This window comes from Bombina bombina, chromosome 5 (assembly GCF_027579735.1).
Source record: "Bombina bombina isolate aBomBom1 chromosome 5, aBomBom1.pri, whole genome shotgun sequence".
NCBI lineage: Eukaryota > Metazoa > Chordata > Amphibia > Anura > Bombinatoridae > Bombina > Bombina bombina.
In genome coordinates this window covers 265810064-265831815 of record NC_069503.1, presented here as the reverse complement: position 1 = coordinate 265831815, position 21752 = coordinate 265810064, and the positions used below count along the sequence as shown (strand labels likewise).

The window sequence follows — 21752 nt, the reverse complement described above, 5'->3', positions numbered from 1 at the left end:
AAATGTTCGAGTCAATGGTACTTGTAAAGATAGTCCGGTTCCAAATCAAATGCAATAGGGTTGCAGCTCCTTCCTTGCCCAAAGGTGTCTGTTCCCAGGCTTAGGTAAAAGGTGAGTCGAGGTTAGTTTCTCTAGAAGGAGAAAAGAGAGAGAGCGCATCCACGATCTAAGTGCAGTAAATAGGTTTACAGTTTATTGAAAAGATAAAACACATATAGATTTACACTCACAAAAGTGCCCTCAAACATATGAGGTATGTTCGTTCCTTAAAAGTTATACACAGAATGCTGCTCCAGCACAGGTGATCCTCCTTACTGTCCCCCTCCGTGTAAGCTGATATACAATACAATCAGGTATCACTGGGTACTAAGTCAAGATAGAAGTGCTGTGAGCTACGTTGTGTATAGAGGAAATCTTGTGAAAGTGCAATTTGGAAAACAAACTATATAAGCCGGCTAATAGTTTGAACCAAACATCAATCACAGTCCCTTTTCCTCACACGTCAGATTATGGGCGTGGCCTTACGCGTTTCGCGGGCTCCTCCCGCTTCATCAGAGGCTATGCCCATAGTGACCATAATCTGCCCTTATGTTTGGTTGTGTGCAACACGCCTCCAATTGCTGATTTGATGGAATCTGGGGGCGTGTGATATGGGTGTATCCCGGTAAGTTGCTGAAGAGCCGCAACATATAGTGTGTATCTGTTTAAGTACTCTGCGCTGTCTAGTATGTTGCGCAATGGCTAGTCAGAACGTGCTCCTTGTATAGCAAAATATATCAAAAACAATATTATACATTCATCTACTATATAAAAAGCGAAACAAAACAATTCAGAATAGCATATTAAAACTTGACATACAATTTGATAAGCATATATAAAACACAAGTAATTTAAAAAATCAAGTAAAAAAGGGGAAATAAGATCCTTATAAAAACAAACATTGTGATTAATCACAACAAAGATTTGTATATTACAAGTGTATCCAAAAAAACACAGCGACAATTAGAGCTCTAGTAAATATATATAAAAGAATAATTTCAAATATATAAAAAAGGGGGAAGGAAGAGCATTTTACTAAAGCTTCATAAAATGTTAGAGTTAAAATAACCAATAATATACTGCTAGTAGACGATGGTGGGTATATATATAAAAAAGGTCCCTCTTTCTATGTCTATATATTAAGAAATGCTGCTAGATCAATATCACGGTTGAGACCCCCTGGACCCAAGGTTTGCAATTTATGGATCCAGAAGGTCTCCCGTTGTCTGAGTCGAAGCAGACGGTTTCCGCCTCTTATATCTCTTTTTACATGTTCAATCCCAACAATGGTAAGACCAGTGTTGTCCTGATTATGTATTTCTAGGAAGTGTGCTGATACACCATGATTATCCATACCTGCCTCTATATTTCTAAGGTGTTCGCTGAATCTGGTTTTCATACAGCGCTTAGTGCGCCCTATATAGATCCTAACACCTAAGAAGATATACCACATAGTTAGTTCTACATGTGATAAGATCTTTAATTTCATACTGTCTGTCATTTTTTGTTGCCCCAAAGAAATGATTACTTGAATCCATGTGGCTGCAACAAGTACATCCTTTCCTTCCACATTTGAATGAGCCTTGGGCTTGTCTCTCTAACCAGTTTTTACTTTTTATATTCGATCTTAGCATACTTGGACTTATTTTATTTTGTACATTGATATTTCTTTTAAAAATAACCTGTCCTTTGTTGTTTAGCATGTCCTTCAGAATGGGATCTTGCATAAGGATAGGCCAATGCTTTTTTACTGCTCCCTCAATGTCTTTTGCTGCCCTATTGTACCTAGTGACTAAATGTACCTTCCGTTTGTCTGGTATTCTCTTATCTACACTTTTCACTTTTTCTTTATTTATCAAAGTTTTCCTATCCATTCTATCCACTTTTCCTTTTGTATCTTTAAGTAATCTCCGTGGATACCCTTTCGCTAAGAACCTATTTGTAATTGTTTCTGATTCTTTTTGAAAGTCATTTTCCTTGGCACAGTTTCTTTTCGCTCTTTGATACTGACCCAGTGGAATGTTTCTCTTCCACTTGCTGTGGTGCCCGCTTTCCGCATGCAGGTACCCATTGGTGTCTGTGGGTTTCCTATACAGCTTAGTATATACATTACCATGTTCCTGTATTATTTCCAAATCCAGAAATGTCACCCTAGTTTGACTGGACTCCATGGTAAAGCTTAAATTAAGTGTATTTCTATTTGTATATTCAACAAATTCTGTTAATTTCTCTGTGGTACCCCGCCAGACAATCAATATATCGTCTATATATCGATACCAATGCATAATATGTTCTTTGTATGGATTTTCTAGATTAAAGACAAATAGATCCTCCCACCAGCCCATGTAAAGGTTGGCGAAATCCGGAGCGAATTTCGTCCCCATGGCCGTCCCCCTGGTTTGGAGGAAATATTTGCCCTCAAATAGAAAATAGTTTTTCTTCAGTACAAAATCGATTGCCTTTTCCAAAAATTCTACCTGGGTCTCATTAATGTAGCCACATTTTCCGCAAAAGTATTTGACAGCTGTAATACCTAATGCATGTGGTATTGAAGTATATAGCGAACATACATCCATGGTAACCCAGATACAATTCTCTTGCCAAGTTAGGTCCTTTAGTATTTTCAATATATGGAGTGTGTCCTGTACATAGGATATTAAGCATGGTACCAATGGTTTAAGTATATGATCAATATATTCAGATAGTTTGGTTGTTAGGCCTCCAATCCCTGACACAATGGGTCTGCCCGGGGGGTTGTTTAATCATTTATGGATTTTTGGCAGGTGATAGAAAATAGGGAGAACTGGGTCCTCAACAACCAAATATCTGTATTCCTGATTACTTAGTACTCGATCTGTTTTACCTTTAGAGATTAGTGTATTGTATTCCTCCAAATATTCTTTAGTGGGGTTGTGGAATAATCTCTGATAGGTATCTTTATCATTCAGCAACCTATCTGCCTCCATAATGTATTCCCTTTTATCCTGCACTACAATTCCTCCGCCTTTATCGGCGCTCCGAATCACTAGGTCTCTGTTTTCACTAAGGTTTTTTAATGCAGTTTTTTCTGCTTTTGAAAGGTTTCCCTTTCTTGTTTTTCTCCCTTCGTTGTCTTTAACACAGATCTCAGAGATCTCCTTCTCTAATAAACTCTCGAATACAGAAATACAGTTCCCCTTTGAATTGTATGGATAAAATGAGGATTTTTGTTTTAGTGAACTATGTCCAATTGGTATATTTTGGGCTTCTTCTTCTAAATCTTTAAGTATATCTACAAGATGATTCTCGTCAACCTCCCCCCAATTTTCTATGTCTCCATTAGTATTGCTCAATATAGAGTCATCTGGGTTACTTGGTATTAATCCAACATTATTTTCTAATCCTTTTTCCTGTAATTTGAAATGTCTGGAAAGAGTAAGTTTCCTGATCATTTTCTTAATGTCAATAAACAGCTCAAAGCTATTAGGTGCTGTATCTGGAGCAAAGGATAGCCCCTTCTTTAGTAGAGTTTCCTCATCTTTTGTCAATCTTTTGTTTGATATATTAAAGATGTCTTGATCGTGTTTTCCTAGTAATATGTGTCTTTCCCTTTTTTGTTTTTTGGCTCTACATGCCACACCTCCTCTACATCCTCTTCGTCTGGTTCTATCCCTCTTTTTTTTTATCTATTTAGATATCTAGATATCCTGGTACTCAGTCTGTTGTAAATTGGTGCTTCCATATAATCCTGTAAGAGACCATATATTTACCTGCTGAAATATGGCAAGTGCTGAGACATTTGGAAACTATTTTGATCCAACAACCAGAAGCAGACTTTTGTCTGCGACACTTGTAATAGGGGACGAAGAAAAAGACCCCAAGATACTCTTTAGAAAACTAGAAAAATTATACAAGTCACAGATAAACTGCTGGTATGACCTAATAACATTAGAGAATTTTGAGAAATATGGAATTATTCCAAAGGGTCTCAAATTACAAAAAGCCTCAATCTTTGAACTTGAGGAAGTGGAATACCATAGCGAGTGGGAGGAAGCTATGGATGAATGTTCCAGGAAGTTTATAACAATACTTAAGAAATATAGAGATAAGAAGGTTGAGAAACTTACAAACGAAATAGCTCAGGTTGAAAGTGTTTTAAACGAATATAAAGAGGATGTCCTGTATAAAGAACTTGACAGTAGAAACCGGACAGCTTTGAAACACTTTGAATCTGAAATAATTAAGAATAAGAAAAAGAAACTTTATAATGCCCTGTATGGTGAACTAAACCCTCAAGTGCAGGAAAATGAGAGAATATCTAGAGACAACAGTAAGGAAGCAGTGGGGAGTCCCATAAAAGAAAAAGAACAGAGACAAATGAGATATGCGAATGGTCAACCAAAATTTAATGTTAATAAAAAGAATGGCAAACAAGGGCCACAAAATGGTAATAATAGAAATACACCAAATGGGTACAATAAAAATAAAATAGAAACAATTTTAATAACAGAACTTTTAAAGAGAGGGAAAGATCAGACTATAATGACTCTCACTACCCTAGAGAGAGTAGACCCAGAACAGATTCCCAATATGGGGAAGCCCAAGGTGTGAGACAAAAAACTAATCATCAGAGGGTGAATAACCCCACCTCTGGTAATAATAAAAGTAATCAGAAGGGTAAAAATAATCACACCGGCGACTCTAACATACAGAATGGGTTGGGGGGCTATTTCCCATTTAGAAGGGAACAGGTGGAAAACCATTTTTTAGGCCAGCGCACAAACGAAAAACATCAAGAGGGGACCAGAAACCCAAAAAGAGGGATAGAACCAGACGAAGAGGATGTAGAGGAGGTGTGGCATGTAGAGCCAAAAACAAAAAAGGGAAAGACACATATTACTAGGAAAACACGATCAAGACATCTTTAATATATCAAACAAAAGATTGACAAAAGATGAGGAAACCCTACTAAAGAAGGGGCTATCCTTTGCTCCAGATACAGCACCTAATAGCTTTGATCTGTTTATTGACATTAAGAAAATGATCAGGAAACTTACTCTTTCCAGACATTTCAAATTACAGGAAAAAGGATTAGAAAATAATGTTGGATTAATACCAAGTAACCCAGATGACTCTATATTGAGCAATACTAATGGAGACATAGAAAATTGGGGGGAGGTTGACGAGAATCATCTTGTAGATATACTTAAAGATTTAGAAGAAGAAGCCCAAAATATACCAATTGTACATAGTTCACTAAAACAAAAATCCTAATTTTATCCATACAATTCAAAGGGGAACTGTATTTCTGTATTCGAGAGTTTATTAGAGAAGGAGATCTCTGAGATCTGTGTTAAAGACAACTAAGGGAGAAAAACAAGAAATGGAAACCTTTCAAAAGCAGAAAAAACTGCATTAAAAAACCTTAGTGAAAACAGAGACCTAGTGATTCGGAGCGCCGATAAAGGCGGAGGAATTGTAGTGCAGGATAAAAGGGAATACATTATGGAGGCAGATAGGTTGCTGAATGATAAAGATATCTATCAGAGATTATTCCACAACCCCACTAAAGAATATTTGGAGGAATACAATACACTAATCTCTAAAGGTAAAACAGATCGAGTACTAAGTAATCAGGAATACAGATATTTGGTTGTTGAGGACCCAGTTCTCCCTATTTTCTATCACCTGCCAAAAATCCATAAGGGATTAAACAACCCCCCGGGCAGACCCATTGTGTCAGGGATTGGAGGCCTAACAACCAAACTATCTGAATATATTGATCATATACTTAAACCATTGGTACCATGCTTAATATCCTATGTACAGGACACACTCCATATATTGAAAATACTAAAGGACCTAACTTGGCAAGAGAATTGTATCTGGGTTACCATGGATGTATGTTCGCTATATACTTCAATACCACATGCATTAGGTATTACAGCTGTCAAATACTTTTGCGGAAAATGTGGCTACATTAATGAGACCCAGGTAGAATTTTTGGAAAAGGCAATCGATTTTGTACTGAAGAAAAACTATTTTCTATTTGAGGGCAAATATTTCCTCCAAACCAGGGGGACGGCCATGGGGATGAAATTCGCTCCGGATTTCGCCAACCTTTACATGGGCTGGTGGGAGGATCTATTTGTCTTTAACCTAGAAAATCCATACAAAGAACATATTATGCATTGGTATCGATATATAGACGATATATTGATTGTCTGGCGGGGTACCACAGAGAAATTAACAGAATTTGTTGAATATACAAATAGAAATACACTTAATTTAAGCTTTACCATGGAGTCCAGTCCAACTAGGGTGACATTTCTGGATTTGGAAATAATACAGGAACATGGTAATGTATATACTAAGCTGTATAGGAAACCCACAGACACCAATGGGTACCTGCATGCGGAAAGCGGGCACCACAGCAAGTGGAAGAGAAACATTCAACTGGGTCAGTATCAAAGAGCGAAAAGAAACTGTGCCAAGGAAAATGACTTTCAAAAAGAATCAGAAACAATTAAAAATAGGTTCTTAGCGAAAGGGTATCCACAGAGATTACTTAAAGATACAAAAGGAAAAGTGGATAGAATGGATAGGAAAACTTTGATAAATAAAGAAAATGTGGAAAGTGTAGATAAGAGAATACCAGACAAACGGAAGGTACATTTAGTCACTAGGTACAATAGGGCAGCAAAAGACATTGAGGGAGCAGTAAAAAAGCATTGGCCTATCCTTATGCAAGATCCCATTCTGAAGGACATGCTAAACAACAAAGGACAGGTTATTTTTAAAAGAAATATCAATGTACAAAATAAAATAAGTCCAAGTATGCTAAGATCGAATATAAAAAGTAAAAACTGGTTAGAGAGACAAGCCCAAGGCTCATTCAAATGTGGAAGGAAAGGATGTACTTGTTGCAGCCACATGGATTCAAGTAATCATTTCTTTGGGGAAACAAAAAATGACAGACAGTATGAAATTAAAGATCTTATCACATGTAGAACTAACTATGTGGTATATCTTCTTAGGTGTTCGTGTGATAGGATCTATATAGGGCGCACTAAGCGCTGTATGAAAACCAGATTCAGCGAACACCTTAGAAATATAGAGGCAGGTATGGATAATCATGGTGTATCAGCACACTTCCTAGAAATACATAATCAGGACAACACTGGTCTTACCATTGTTGGGATTGAACATGTAAAAAGAGATATAAGAGGCGGAAACCGTCTGCTTCGACTCAGACAACGGGAGACCTTCTGGATCCATAAATTGCAAACCTTGGGTCCAGGGGGTCCCAACCGTGATATTGATCTAGCAGCATTTCTTGATATATAAACATAGAAAGAGGGACCTTTTTTATATATATACCCACCATCGTCTACTAGCAGTATATTATTGGTTATTTTAACTCTAACATTTTATGAAGCTTTAGTAAAATGCTCTTCCTTCCCCCTTTTTTATATATTTGAAATTATTCTTTTATATATATTTACTAGAGCTCTAATTGTCGCTGTGTTTTTTTGGATACACTTGTAATATACAAATCTTTGTTGTGATTAATCACAATGTTTGTTTTTATAAGGATCTTATTTCCCTTTTTTACTCGATTTTTTAAATTACTTGTGTTTTATATATGCTTATCAAATTGTATGTCAAGTTTTAATATGCTATTCTGAATTGTTTTGTTTCGCTTTTTATATAGTAGATGAATGTATAATATTGTTTTTGATATATTTTGCTATACAAGGGGCACATTCTGACTAGCCATTGCGCAACATACTAGACAGCGCAGAGTACGTAAACAGATACACACTATATGTTGCGGCTCTTCAGCAACTTACCGGGATACACCCATATCACACGCCCCCAGATTCCATCAAATCAGCAATTGGAGGCGTGTTGCACACAACCAAACATAAGGGCAGATTATGGTCACTATGGGCATAGCCTCTGACGAAGCGGGAGGAGCCCGCGAAACACGTAAGGCCACGCCCATAATCTGACGAGTGAGGAAAAGGGACTGTGATTGATGTTTGGTTCAAACTATTAGCCGGCTTATATAGTTTGTTTTCCAAATTGCACTTTCACAAGATTTCCTCTATACACAACGTAGCTCACAGCACTTCTATCTTGACTTAGTACCCAGTGATACCTGATTGTATTGTATATCAGCTTACACGGAGGGGGACAGTAAGGAGGATCACCTGTGCTGGAGCAGCATTCTGTGTATAACTTTTAAGGAACGAACATACCTCATATGTTTGAGGGCACCTTTGTGAGTGTAAATCTATATGTGTTTTATCTTTTCAATAAACTGTAAACCTATTTACTGCACTTAGATCGTGGATGCGCTCTCTCTCTTTTCTCCTTCTAGAGAAACTAACCTCGAAGAACAAATACTGTAAGGGAATCCAAGTATGCCCAGTATATTGACTAAGGTTACAAATAAAGGAAGATTCAGTGGACCTTATTGTCCTTATCTGCTATAAAAAGCTAAGATTCTAGAATTGCTTTTATGAGGGGTAAATGGCAGTACACTAGCATAACTTACACTTTTTTGTTCAGCCTCTGCTCCTTGAAACCAGTACATGTTTGATGTTCCAATAAACATACTGGTCTTAGCTATATGTTTAGGCAATATTAAACGAGGTAATATTATACAAGGTATAACACTAAGGGACCCTACAGCTCTCAACTCAAGCAAGATTATCTAAAAAGATACATCAGTGCTACAATGTCTCTAAATACAAATTTTACATTGAGATCTGTGCATCTTGCTATGGACATTCTCTATATTTCTGTATGTGATAAAGACAAATTAACAATACAATATAGTGCTCAATAAAATAAGCAGTTTCAAAATAATAATGAAATTACAAAGTAAAAATTGTAATTTAAGTATGCAGTGAAAATTGTAGAAATAGTATGGATTAAAATTTGTATGAAAAGAAGCTCTCCTGGCAGGGCCATGTGAAGATGAGGTTATACATCCTACGGGTGAAATCAGCAGAGTCTTCTCTTGCATCAGAAACTAATATAAAGATTATAACAAGCTGGTATGTGACAGTTTACAAACTCAATTTGTTTTGGAGATGATAGTGACAGATGCTGGAGGGGATATGCTGAAAGGGGGAACATGCTCCATATCTGGTGGAACTGTGATAAATTACACCAATACTGGAATCCCTTTATTAAGCATATTGAGGGGATAGTTGGAGCTCCACTACAACAGGTTCCAGAAATATTTCAATTCAATGCAAGATCAAAAACTCAGCTTATGTCAAATTCTAATAAACGTAGCTAAGAAGCTAATTAACAAAATTTGTAAAACCCCAAACATTGCAACCATGGAAAATTGTTGAACCTTAGTTGACGGAATAATGGTATTCGAGTGGTTATATTATTATAAATCTGGACAGCTTAATTTTTTTCAGAACGTTTTATAACCGTGACACTAGATACATTGAAACCTTCACTTATACACCATGCTTATGGGGTGGAATAATACCCGTAAATATTCAGATATACCTTGCCCCTAAGAACACTTTAACTTACATATTCACCTGCATCTATGCAGAGCCTTCGACTTCCATTATCATAGCCTTGAATTCTTTGTTTTTTTTTTATCAACAATATTCCTTTTTTTCAGGTGGTTATTGAACCAGCATACTTGTTGTATATGCCGATTTCCCTGTAAGCTGTAACCCTGGTATTGTAGATGTGTCAAGCAGTTTTATATCCATTAAACCAGAAAGCAGAGTGTTCCCCACAATGCACAGGAAAACACTATTAACTTTTGAAATTGTTTTTTTGATCCTGCCCCTAATAACTTCAGCCCACACCACAAAAATTGTTACAGTTCTGGAATTATAATGTTGCAACAAAGGCAGGATTTTGTTTTTGATTATCAAATGCATGTAATTTGTCTTCATCAACAGATGGCTGCATGGCGGCCCTCTGCACTAGTGTGACCTGTGTGTGTCATAGTTTTTTGGCCCCAGGGAAAGCGGAATGAATGTACCAAGAAAGCCACAATTCAAATGAGTCCTCTGGAGGGAGAAGCGCAAACAGTGGGTAACCTGCTGCCCTACCTAAAACTTGCTCTTTGCCACTGGACATTTTAGTATGTTCTGATTTCAGTGACTCAGTCATAAATGTATATGTCACCCTTAAAACTTCTAAAATATTGATCTGTGACCCCAATCACTACTGATTTAGGGCCAGATTACTAGTGGAAAGCAAATTAATGCTTCAGCTCAAGCGTTAATTGCGTTAGAAGTAAGCTTTTTTGCGCTTGTCAGGTTGCGCTCATATTACGAATGGAAAGTAAACTGTTTTTGCTCTTGCGCTAACCCGACAAGCGCAAAAAGACGAAGTTAGAATATCTACTGTGCATTCACCTATTCCCCCATAGAAGTCAATGGAGAAAAATAAAAAGTGGAAAAAAACCTAACACCCCACTCTCGCGAAAACCTGATCGCATATTCTCATGTGTGTAACCTGACATGAAAATATGAATATTTCACATTCTAATGTGACAGGATATGTTCTATTTATTAAAATCTCATGTTTTTTTATATATATATATATATATATATATATATATATATACGTTTAGCAAAGATGTGCACTCACACTTATATGCAACAACTAGGGTGCTAGTGAAATTAGATACAAAATCAGAAACAGACCTTGCACTCGCTGGATTTTTTAACAAACTTTTTTACTTGGCAAAATTAGTGACGTTTCGGGGACAGTGTATCCCCTTCCTCAGACAGTGAATGCTTCAAACTTTGGTGAATTTATACAAACAAATAAATAACCCCTCCCCCCAATTAGCAAAAAAAAAACGCCAAAAGTGTTGCTATGGTGACCATATGTCACAAAGTGAACATCGTATATAAATTATAATATAAGCAATCAATGCTATGACAGTGAAGATGATCAAATTAAAAGACCTGTAGCAAAATGAACATGGTAAACAACTTAACATTTCACAGTACTGGTAATCTTAACATACCCCTAATGTCCGTTATTATCCGGGGAGCCAGCCAATATTGGAAGCCTTATATGTTGTTACCTAGGTGGTCAGGCATAAAGTACACACTCAAAACCTACCATGATGGGAAAACAAACAAAGTTCTAATGTAGATCGCCGTGTACCACGCCACCGCAACTGCACCCGCACTAGGTAGAACAGACAAACCCGGAAGTGCATCGGCCGATCACGTGTGTGGCCCTGCACCAATCACTCGGGTTGCGGTTGGGGTTGTCATGGCAATGGGTCACAACGATCCAAATAGCAACAAAGAAGCATGTCAAACAAATCAGCTACTAAGCATAACATTGTAATAGTACACATCAATCGATACTTGTAATAAGCGCTGCTACATTGGCTATACCACTGCCGTAAATATAACCAATAAATAATATATATAGCAATCTTGCCGTATTCTAATGGGGGTATAATAATATCATACATATCATAGTGGACGCTGCTACAGGGACTATACCACTAATGTACATTTACTATCCAATATACACAGTGTACCATGATGGAGAGTATGTACAAATTTTATACACGTTAATATCACCCATTAAAGAAGGTGAACAGAGATGGCATGACCCATGAACCTCCCAAGAGAGAGTACCAAACGCCCCGAAGAAAAGAATAAACCAAAATAAACCCCACCTATACATAAATACAAGGTAAACCAAACAGACAATAAAAATTGGGAAAAGAATGTGAAAAAATGTTAGTGAAAAAAAGGGGGGGGGGGAAACAGAAAAGATAAATAAAAATAATAATAAGAATAAAAATATAAAAATAAAAATAATAAAATAAAATAAAAATAAAAATGAGAATAGAGTGTGGACTCTCAAGTAGAAAAAATCTGGATAACATGGACTCCCATGATAAGTAAGGCAAATCTCCATAAGAGCTGGGTCTAATTTACAAGAAACAATGCCAGTCAAACATAGTATTAAGTCCATGTGGTTGCAGGGTATTCAAACGAAAAATCCATTTGGCCTCAACTTGCAGGAGAAGTGTATCCCTATCACCACCCCGCCTTAATGGGGGGACATGATCAATTAAGGTGAATCTCAGATCATGGAGTCCATGGCCTTTCTCCACAAAGTGCCGGGCCACAGGTTGTTCACTAGAGCCCTTCTTAAGGGCCGTTCTGATGGATGATCTGTGGTTAGCGAACCTGGTCCGGGCGTCGTCAGTTGTTTTTCCCACATAGAACCGCCCACAGCTGCAATTTAGTAGGTATACCACATGAGAGGTGGTGCACGTTAGCACATGCCTAATCTTGAACCTCTGATTGCGGTGGGGATGTCCAAACGTTGGTCCTGGAATCATGGCATTACAGGTGGTACATCCCACACACCTATAGCATCCTGGTTTCTTTCTCTGTGTCAACCATGTCTCAGGGTTGTAGCAATGTGTGGGGTCCGTGAGCATCAACAGATCTTTTAAATTTTTGTCACGTTTGTAACCCACTCTCGGAGGTTGCCACTTGTTGAATGAAAGAGAGGGGTCACCTTGTACGATGTGCCAGTGTTCTCTTAGTGTTATGCCTAAGGCTCTAGTTGAAGGACTATATACCGTGGTAAAGGTCATCCGCTGCTCGTCTTTAGGATCGGTTCGGGTAGACATCGTGGTATCACTTTCCACTCCCATTCTACTTTGTTTAACAAGGTGCGGATTATATCCTCGTTGTACAAATTGTTGCTGCATCTCATCAAGTTGCTGGTGTCTTCTGGTCTCATCACTATTATTTCTTGCGGCCCGCTGCAGTTGGGCTTTCGGAATAGCCCTGAGGAGTGCAGTCGGATGGTTACTTGTGGCGTGTAGGATAGAATTCCTGTCCGTGGGTTTCCTAAACAACGAGGTACCCAAATAACCACTCTCTGTTTTGAAGATGTTTAGGTCCAGGAACTCAATACTTTCCAAATCATGTTTGAGTTTGAGTTTCACTGGATGATTGAGTGAATTCAATTCTTCAAACCATCTTTCCAACTCTGTAGCTGTACCCCTCCAAATAATTAGCAGGTCGTCTATATACCGTTTGTAGTATATCATTCCTGGATTCTGGTATATCTTCATCACATGTAGTTCATAGTGCTCCATGTATAGATTGGCCAATGAGGGGGCCACGTTTGATCCCATGGCCGTACCTGATATTTGTTGGTTTTTCACATTCTTTTCCCAATTTTTATTGTCTGTTTGGTTTACCTTGTATTTATGTATAGGTGGGGTTTATTTTGGTTTATTCTTTTCTTCGGGGCGTTTGGTACTCTCTCTTGGGAGGTTCATGGGTCATGCCATCTCTGTTCACCTTCTTTAATGGGTGATATTAACGTGTATAAAATTTGTACATACTCTCCATCATGGTACACTGTGTATATTGGATAGTAAATGTACATTAGTGGTATAGTCCCTGTAGCAGCGTCCACTATGATATGTATGATATTATTATACCCCCATTAGAATACGGCAAGATTGCTATATATATTATTTATTGGTTATATTTACGGCAGTGGTATAGCCAATGTAGCAGCGCTTATTACAAGTATCGATTGATGTGTACTATTACAATGTTATGCTTAGTAGCTGATTTGTTTGACATGCTTCTTTGTTGCTATTTGGATCGTTGTGACCCATTGCCATGACAACCCCAACCGCAACCCGAGTGATTGGTGCAGGGCCACACACGTGATCGGCCGATGCACTTCCGGGTTTGTCTGTTCTACCTAGTGCGGGTGTAGTTGCGGTGGCGTGGTACACGGCGATCTACATTAGAACTTTGTTTGTTTTCCCATCATGGTAGGTTTTGAGTGTGTACTTTATGCCTGACCACCTAGGTAACAACATATAAGGCTTCCAATATTGGCTGGCTCCCCGGATAATAACGGACATTAGGGGTATGTTAAGATTACCAGTACTGTGAAATGTTAAGTTGTTTACCATGTTCATTTTGCTACAGGTCTTTTAATTTGATCATCTTCACTGTCATAGCATTGATTGCTTATATTATAATTTATATACGATGTTCACTTTGTGACATATGGTCACCATAGCAACACTTTTGGCGGGTTTTTTTTTGCTAATTGGGGGGAGGGGTTATTTATTTGTTTGTATAAATTCACCAAAGTTTGAAGCATTCACTGTCTGAGGAAGGGGATACACTGTCCCCGAAACGTCACTAATTTTGCCAAGTAAAAAAGTTTGTTAAAAAATCCAGCGAGTGCAAGGTCTGTTTCTGATTTTATATATATATATATATATATATATATATATATATATATATATATATATATATATATATATATATATTTATTATATTATATAGGTATTATATATACAGATCTATTTAGAAATACATAGAACATATTATGCTATGCGCAGAACATTGGAATGTAACATATTTACAGTAAATACATAGTTAAGGGCATGTATATGTATGCATCTCAACGTAAAAGCCCTTTGCCTGCCTTTCCCCCCCCCCCAACACCTGAGATCTCATATCTTTGAGCCTTTATAACTTTTCTGTGCAATATTTTTTTTAATATTTTTTTTTAGATGGTGTTGTTATGAGTGTAACTGTACTTTGTAATTTATTTTTGATGTTTTGTGCAACTTTTATGTTTTGCGAAACAGTTAACCAGAGCTCTGAAGTCACAGTAATCATTCTAGCGTAAATCGCGATTGCGCTCAAACTATTGTGTTTACTTTTAACTCATAATACCAGCGGTAACCCTGACAATCGCAAGCCCCCATGATAAACCCTTTATCTCTTGAGTGCAAATGTTTGCGCTCCACTTGTAATCTGGCCCTTAATTTTTAATTGTGTTTTAATAGCAAGCACTAAATTGTCACTAACAGACAATATACTAAACGTGTACCAACCTGGCAATCGAAGATTCAAATCCTTTCACATTCTCTAAAAGAATATATGATGGAGTTTTTTTCAGCCTGAAAAACATTATAATAGTGTTTTACTAGAACATTGTACAATAATTCATAAAATATGCAACAATTTGATACAACTTTTTCAAGTTCATGTGAATGCTTAAAGTGAAGGTAAACTTTGATGAATGAAAGCCAATTTTTTAAAAATACTGTTAAAAACAGGGGCACTTTCATTCATCAAAGTTTACAAAGCAGCCATTTTGATTACAAATTTACCTCTCTTCTTTGCACAGCCAGAGCAGCTTCCCCCACCCGGAGATCCTCTCTTCACACATCAGCAATGACTAATCCAGCTTCCTCAAATAACGGCTTTCCCACCAGGGTAGTCATTGCCTGAGGCCATGCCGTGATTGGAGGAAGCTGGATTAGTCATTGATGACGTGTGAAGAGAGGATCTCTGGCTGTGTGGCTGTGAAAAAAACAAAGGTAAGTTTTTAATCAAAACAGCTGCCTTCTAAACTTTGATGAATGAAAGTGCCCCTGTTTATAATAGTATTTTTTTTAAAAACGGCTTTCATTCATCAAAGTTTAGCTTCACTTTAACTACTTTGCACATCCACCCTGATTGGTTCAGTTGCTGTGAGATGTCTTACAACCAGGCAGGAAACCAATATAAAATAGAATAAGAATTAGCAATGATCTCTACAGGGAGCAGATAATTGTTTTTGGGAAGTTACACATAAACATGCTTAAAATTGTTCACATAATTCAAGTATAGAGATAATAAAAATGAAGTATAAAGGTCTAAATGTTGCTGTATGTAAGTCAGTACTACTATGTACTCAGCTTTATTGCTAGGCGATGAAACAGCAATAAAAGGTAAGATAACAAATGGTGAATTACTTCTTATCATACAACTCTAACAAACAAAGTGATTATCAGTTTTTATTACAAGCTGATGAGGAAAGGATCATTTATATTAAGAAGGAACACTTTCTAGGGAGAAAGGACCTCTAATTATTGTGTCTCAGTCTCCCTGTCCTTGTTGTACATTTATTTACTTTACCCTATTGTATAGCTCTGCAAAATATAATAATACAATGGGGTCGATTTATCAAGCTGCAGCGGACAGTCCATCCCTGTCCGCTGCAGCTCACCTCTGGCGGGCTGAATTCCTCTGCAGGAATTCAGCATTGCACACGAGCGCTATTTTGCGCTCATGTGCAATCCTGCCCCCTGCCCGCACACAGCCAATCACGCATGGGCATCTTGTGACAACGTGCAGCCGTAGCAGGGCGAAGCGTTTGATACATTGACCCCAATGTGTTAACCCATAAATGTACATATGTACCCATAATATCAAGTAAAACCAAATTGTGTTTATCAACCTTTTACCTTTGCAGTTTCAGTCTTGTACAAGCATGTTGTTTCCATGTCCCTGATGCTAGTATCATAAGAAAAACGAGGGACACACAGAGGTAAGCACTAGCCTAGATATATGCACCACTGCTGGGCACACAGAGGTAATCACCTTACCCTAGATATGTGCACCACTGCTGGGCACACAGAGGTAATCACCTTACCCTAGATATGTGCACCACTGCTGGGCACACAGAGGTAATCACCTTACCCTAGATATGTGCACCACTGCTAGGCACACAGAGGTAATCACCTTACCCTAGATATGTCCACCACTGCTGGGCACACAGAGGTAATCACCTTACCCTAGATATGTCCACCACTGCTGGGCACACAGAGGTAATCACCTTACCCTAGATATGTGCACCACTGCTGGGCACACAGAGGTAAGCACCTTACCCTAGATATATGCACCACTGCTGGGCACACAGAGGTAATCACCTTACCCTAGATATGTGCACCACTGCTGGGCACACAGAGGTAAGCACCTTACCCTAGATATATGCACCACTGCTGGGCACACAGAGGTAAGCACTTTACCCTAGATATGTGCACCACTGCTGGGCACACAGAGGTTAGCACTTTACCCTAGATATGTGCACCACTGCTGGGCACACAGAGGTAAGCATCTTAGCCTAGATATATGCACCACTGCTGGGCACACAGAGGTAATCACCTTACCCTAGATATGTGCACCACTGCTGGGCACACAGAGGTAAGCACCTTACCCTAGATATATGCACCACTGCTGGGCACACAGAGGTAAGCACTTTACCCTAGATATGTGCACCACTGCTGGGCACACAGAGGTAAGCACCTTACCCTAGATATATGCACCACAGCTGGGCACACAGAGGTAAGCACCTTACCCTAGATATATGCACCACTGCTGGGCACACAGAGGTAAGCACTTTACCCTAGATATATGCTCCACTGCTGGAAACAGAGGTTAGCACCTTACCCTAGATATATGCACCACTGCTGGGCACACAGAGGTAAGCACTTTACCCTAGATATGTGCACCACTGCTGGGCACACAGAGGTAAGCACCTTACCCTAGATATATGCACCACTGCTGGGCACACAGAGGTAAGCACTTTACCCTAGATATGTGCACAACTGCTGGCATAATCTACATATATTTAAATTAACTTTCCTAGTGTTTTTTATTAGATATGATATGTAGGTTATATTTATATATGTATGACTGCATTAAAGGGACAGTATAGACCCAATACATAATTTTTATTACTCTACTTCTTTTAAAGCATTCCTTAGATTGTACTGAGTTGTCACAGTATGTTTTGCCTTTTCTCTTTTCAAATGTTTATAAAGATGTTCAATTGTGTATGGAAAGTCATGCAAATTAGCACTCTCTCTTCCTTGGACTTCAGATACACTTAGCACAGCTTCAGTATGTGTCTAGGATAGTTGTCCCGCTGGAAAATTTATCCTTTTCTACATATCTTTAAAGGAATATGAAACCCCAAAATATTCTTTTGTGATTCAAAAGGAACATACAATTTTAAACAACTTTCTAAAGTACTTTTATTACCTAATTTGCTTATTTGCTTGTATCCTTTGTTGGAAAAGAATATCTAGGTAGGTTCAGTAGCTGGGAGCTAGCTGCTGATTGGTGGCTGCACATATATGCCTCTGTCCGTGGCTTACAAATTGTGCTCCTAGTAGTGCAGCTGCTCCTTCAATATAGAACACCAAAAGAATGAAACAAAATTGATCATTGAAATAAATTTGAAAGTTGCTTAAAAATGTATGCTCTATGAAAACAAAATGTATGCTTACCTGATAAATTTCTTTCTTTACAGACACGGAGAGCCAACAACGTCATTCCAATTACTAGTGGGATATTCACATCTGAATAAATAATAGAAAATTAAATTAACACTTTATTTAACAGATATGCGAAAACAAACATTACCATAGGTAGATACTATAGTTCAAAAAGAGGGTCTGGGTATAATTACTTCCAGTCCCCACAGATGAGTTTTAATCAATAGAGTATCTATCTACAATTAAAAAGATACTATAAAGGCCATAAAGAAACATGGGAATTCCACTACCAGTTTCTATGAGTCAGTTGCCTTTGAATAGCATCTATAATAAAATAAGGGCTACAGAGTCTGTAATTGCGTGTGATTTTAATCAACTAGTTATAGGAAACAAGAAAAAGTAGGATGCATAGTGATTCACAATCAATCCATTCACAACAGTATTCACACTGTCTGTAAAGCTGTGCGCTCAAAGGCGACCTCCTACCTGCGTACCGCTCTGATTTAACAGAGTCGGCTGATTTTTGACTAAATTCCCTATGTACAATGTCTATATGTCACATACATATCACAGCATACAGCTATTGAGTACAATACTACCGGTCATTGTCATTATCCTCTTGGTCTATATCAGTAAAAAGAGGTGACCCTGTTTGTAATGGATACAAATTGGAGCTATTAGTATGTGAGAGTGAAGTAACTATAAAGCAATCATTTATTAATCTATTCCTATAAAGATATTGGAGCTGTATCACACAAGTTTGGGAAAAGTGATCGGCTTCCTGGCTTAGATAGACACTCTCTAGATATAACCTTCCAGATAGATCTCAATGAACTTGCAAAAGTTATATATAAGCTATTATGATAGGATATACCCACTTATACCAACACTCTCATTATTAGAAACATATAAATGGGAAGTAATAAGGACAAGGAATTAGAATTTTATTGTGAATAATACTAATTAACAATGCCAATACATATAATCGAGTTTAGCATACATGAAATATTTACTAAACTTTCTATCTGCGGTGACTTTGGTAGCAGCCTTCATATAGTAGGTGGTGAAAAACATACATAAATTACGTTCAGTAAAATGACTGACAAGAGATGATTAATATAAGGCCAAGCGGTTTTTAACACTACCGCAGAATATCCGTGGAGCTACAAACCGTTACCTTGACAACCATCTGGTATAAATAGCGTGGTCTAACGCTGGGCTGGCCCTATGCCCTGACGAAGTCACGTTACAGTGACGGAAACGCGTCGGCGGGCGGAGTTTGTTTGAGCGTGGTTGCTAGAAACAATACAGCATACACGAGCGGCTTTGTATAAGTTATATCCGCTCTGGATACAATTGTTGCTAAACTGTGGGATAACTTTGCAGCTCCTATCGGGGCGCACGCTAGACATAGGAATATGTGCTGCAACTAGAAAGGCTAAATGATTGCTTTATAGTTACTTCACTCTCACATACTAATAGCTCCAATTTGTATCCATTACAAACAGGGTCACCTCTTTTTACTGATATAGACCAAGAGGATAATGACAATGACCGGTAGTATTGTACTCAATAGCTGTATGCTGTGATATGTATGTGACATATAGACATTGTACATAGGGAATTTAGTCAAAAATCGGCCGACTCTGTTAAATCAGAGCGGTACGCAGGTAGGAGGTCGCCTTTGAGCGCACAGCTTTACAGACAGTGTGAATACTGTTGTGAATGGATTGATTGTGAATCACTATGCATCCTACTTTTTCTTGTTTCCTATAACTAGTTGATTAAAATCACACGCAATTACAGACTCTGTAGCCCTTATTTTAATATAGATGCTATTCAAAGGCAACTGACTCATAGAAACTGGTAGTGGAATTCCCATGTTTCTTTATGGCCTTTATAGTATCTTTTTAATTGTAGATAGATACTGTATTGATTAAAACTCATCTGTGGGGACTGGAAGTAATTATACCCAGACCCTCTTTTTGAACTATAGTATCTACCTATGGTAATGTTTGTTTTCGCATATCTGTTAAATAAAGTGTTAATTTAATTTTCTATTATTTATTCTATTCAATGAGTGTATAATTCTACACTTGGCTTAAATGCCAAAATCCCCCCATTCTCCCTAAACTATATCGATATTCACATCTGGCCAGCAGGAGGAGGCTAAAAGCACCACAACAAAGCTGTTAAGCGTCACTTCCCTTACCAATAACCCCCAGTCATTCAGCCGAAGGGAAATGGGAAAAGAAGATAACACAAAGGTTTAGAGTAGTTATGTCGCGAATAGTTTGCCGGCGGGCGAACATATGCGATGTTCGGTCCGCCCCCTATTCGTCATCATTGAGTAAACTTTGACCCTGTACCTCACAGTCAGCAGACACATTCCAGCCAATCAGCAGCAGACCCTCCCTCCCAGACCCTCCCACCTCCTGGACAGCATCCATTTTAGATTCATTCGGAAGCTGCATTCTTAGTGAGAGGAGGGATAGTGTAGCTGCTGCTAATTTAATAGGGAAATCGATAGCTAGGCTAAAGTATTCAGTGTCCACTACAGTCCTGAAGGACTCATCTGATCTCTGCTGTAAGGACAGCACCCCAAAAAGCCCTTTTTAGGGCTAGAACATCAGTCTGCTTTTTTTTCCCTGTGTAATCTAATTGCAGTTGCCTGCCTGCCTGCCTGCCAGCATGTGTGTCAGGATCACAGCGTATACTGTGCCCACTTGCCCAGAGCCACCACTCATATCTGGTGTAACAGTAGTGTACATTTAAAAAAAAAAAAACACTTTTTTGACTGTGAAATAATAGCAGTCAGTTTCCTTCACACGTGTGCGTTTCAGGGCCTGCCAGGGCACAGTGTCACACCAGTGCAACTCATATCTGGTGTAACAGTAGTGTACATTAACCCCTTAATGACCACAGCACTTTTCCATTTTCTGTCCGTTTGGGACCAGGGCTATTTTTACATTTCTGCGGTGTTTGTGTTTAGCTGTAATTTTCCTCTTACTCATTTACTGTACCCACACATATTATATACCATTTTTATTGCCATTAAATGGACTTTCTAAAGATACCATTATTTTCATCATATCCTATAATTTACTATAAAAATTTTTTATAAAATATGAGGAAAAAATTGAAAAAAACACACTTTTTCTAACTTTGACCCCCAAAATCTGTACTCATCTACAACCACCAAAAAACACCCATGCTAAATAGTTTCTAAATTTTGTCCTGAGATTAGAAATACCCAATATTTACATGTTCTTTACTTTTTTTGCAAGTTATAGGGCCATAAATACAAGTAGCACTTTGCTATTTCCAAACCATTTTTTTTTTCAAAATTAACGCTAGTTACATTGGAACACTGATATCTGTCAGGAATCCCTGAATATCCATTGACATGTATATATATTTTTTTTTAGAAGACATCCCAAAGTATTGATCTAGACCCATTTTGGTATATTTCATGCCATCATTTCACCACCAAATGCGATCAAATAAAAAAAATTGTTCACTTTTTCACAAACTTTAGGTTTCTCACTGAAATTATTTACAAATAGCTTGTGCAATTATGGCATAAATGGTT

The 21752-nt window shown here is 38.0% G+C and overlaps 1 protein-coding gene across 2 annotated transcripts in view; it reads right to left on the bottom strand.

The window, feature by feature from the left end:
- The window catches only part of TRDMT1 (tRNA aspartic acid methyltransferase 1), a 425365-nt gene that overhangs the window by 147441 nt on the left and 256172 nt on the right, over positions 1-21752 (bottom strand). For both annotated transcript variants that reach the window (XM_053713982.1, XM_053713981.1), the window contains exon 5: positions 14948-15013. In XM_053713982.1, the coding sequence (XP_053569957.1) occupies positions 14948-15013 (66 nt within the window). The remainder of the gene's footprint in view (positions 1-14947; positions 15014-21752) is intronic.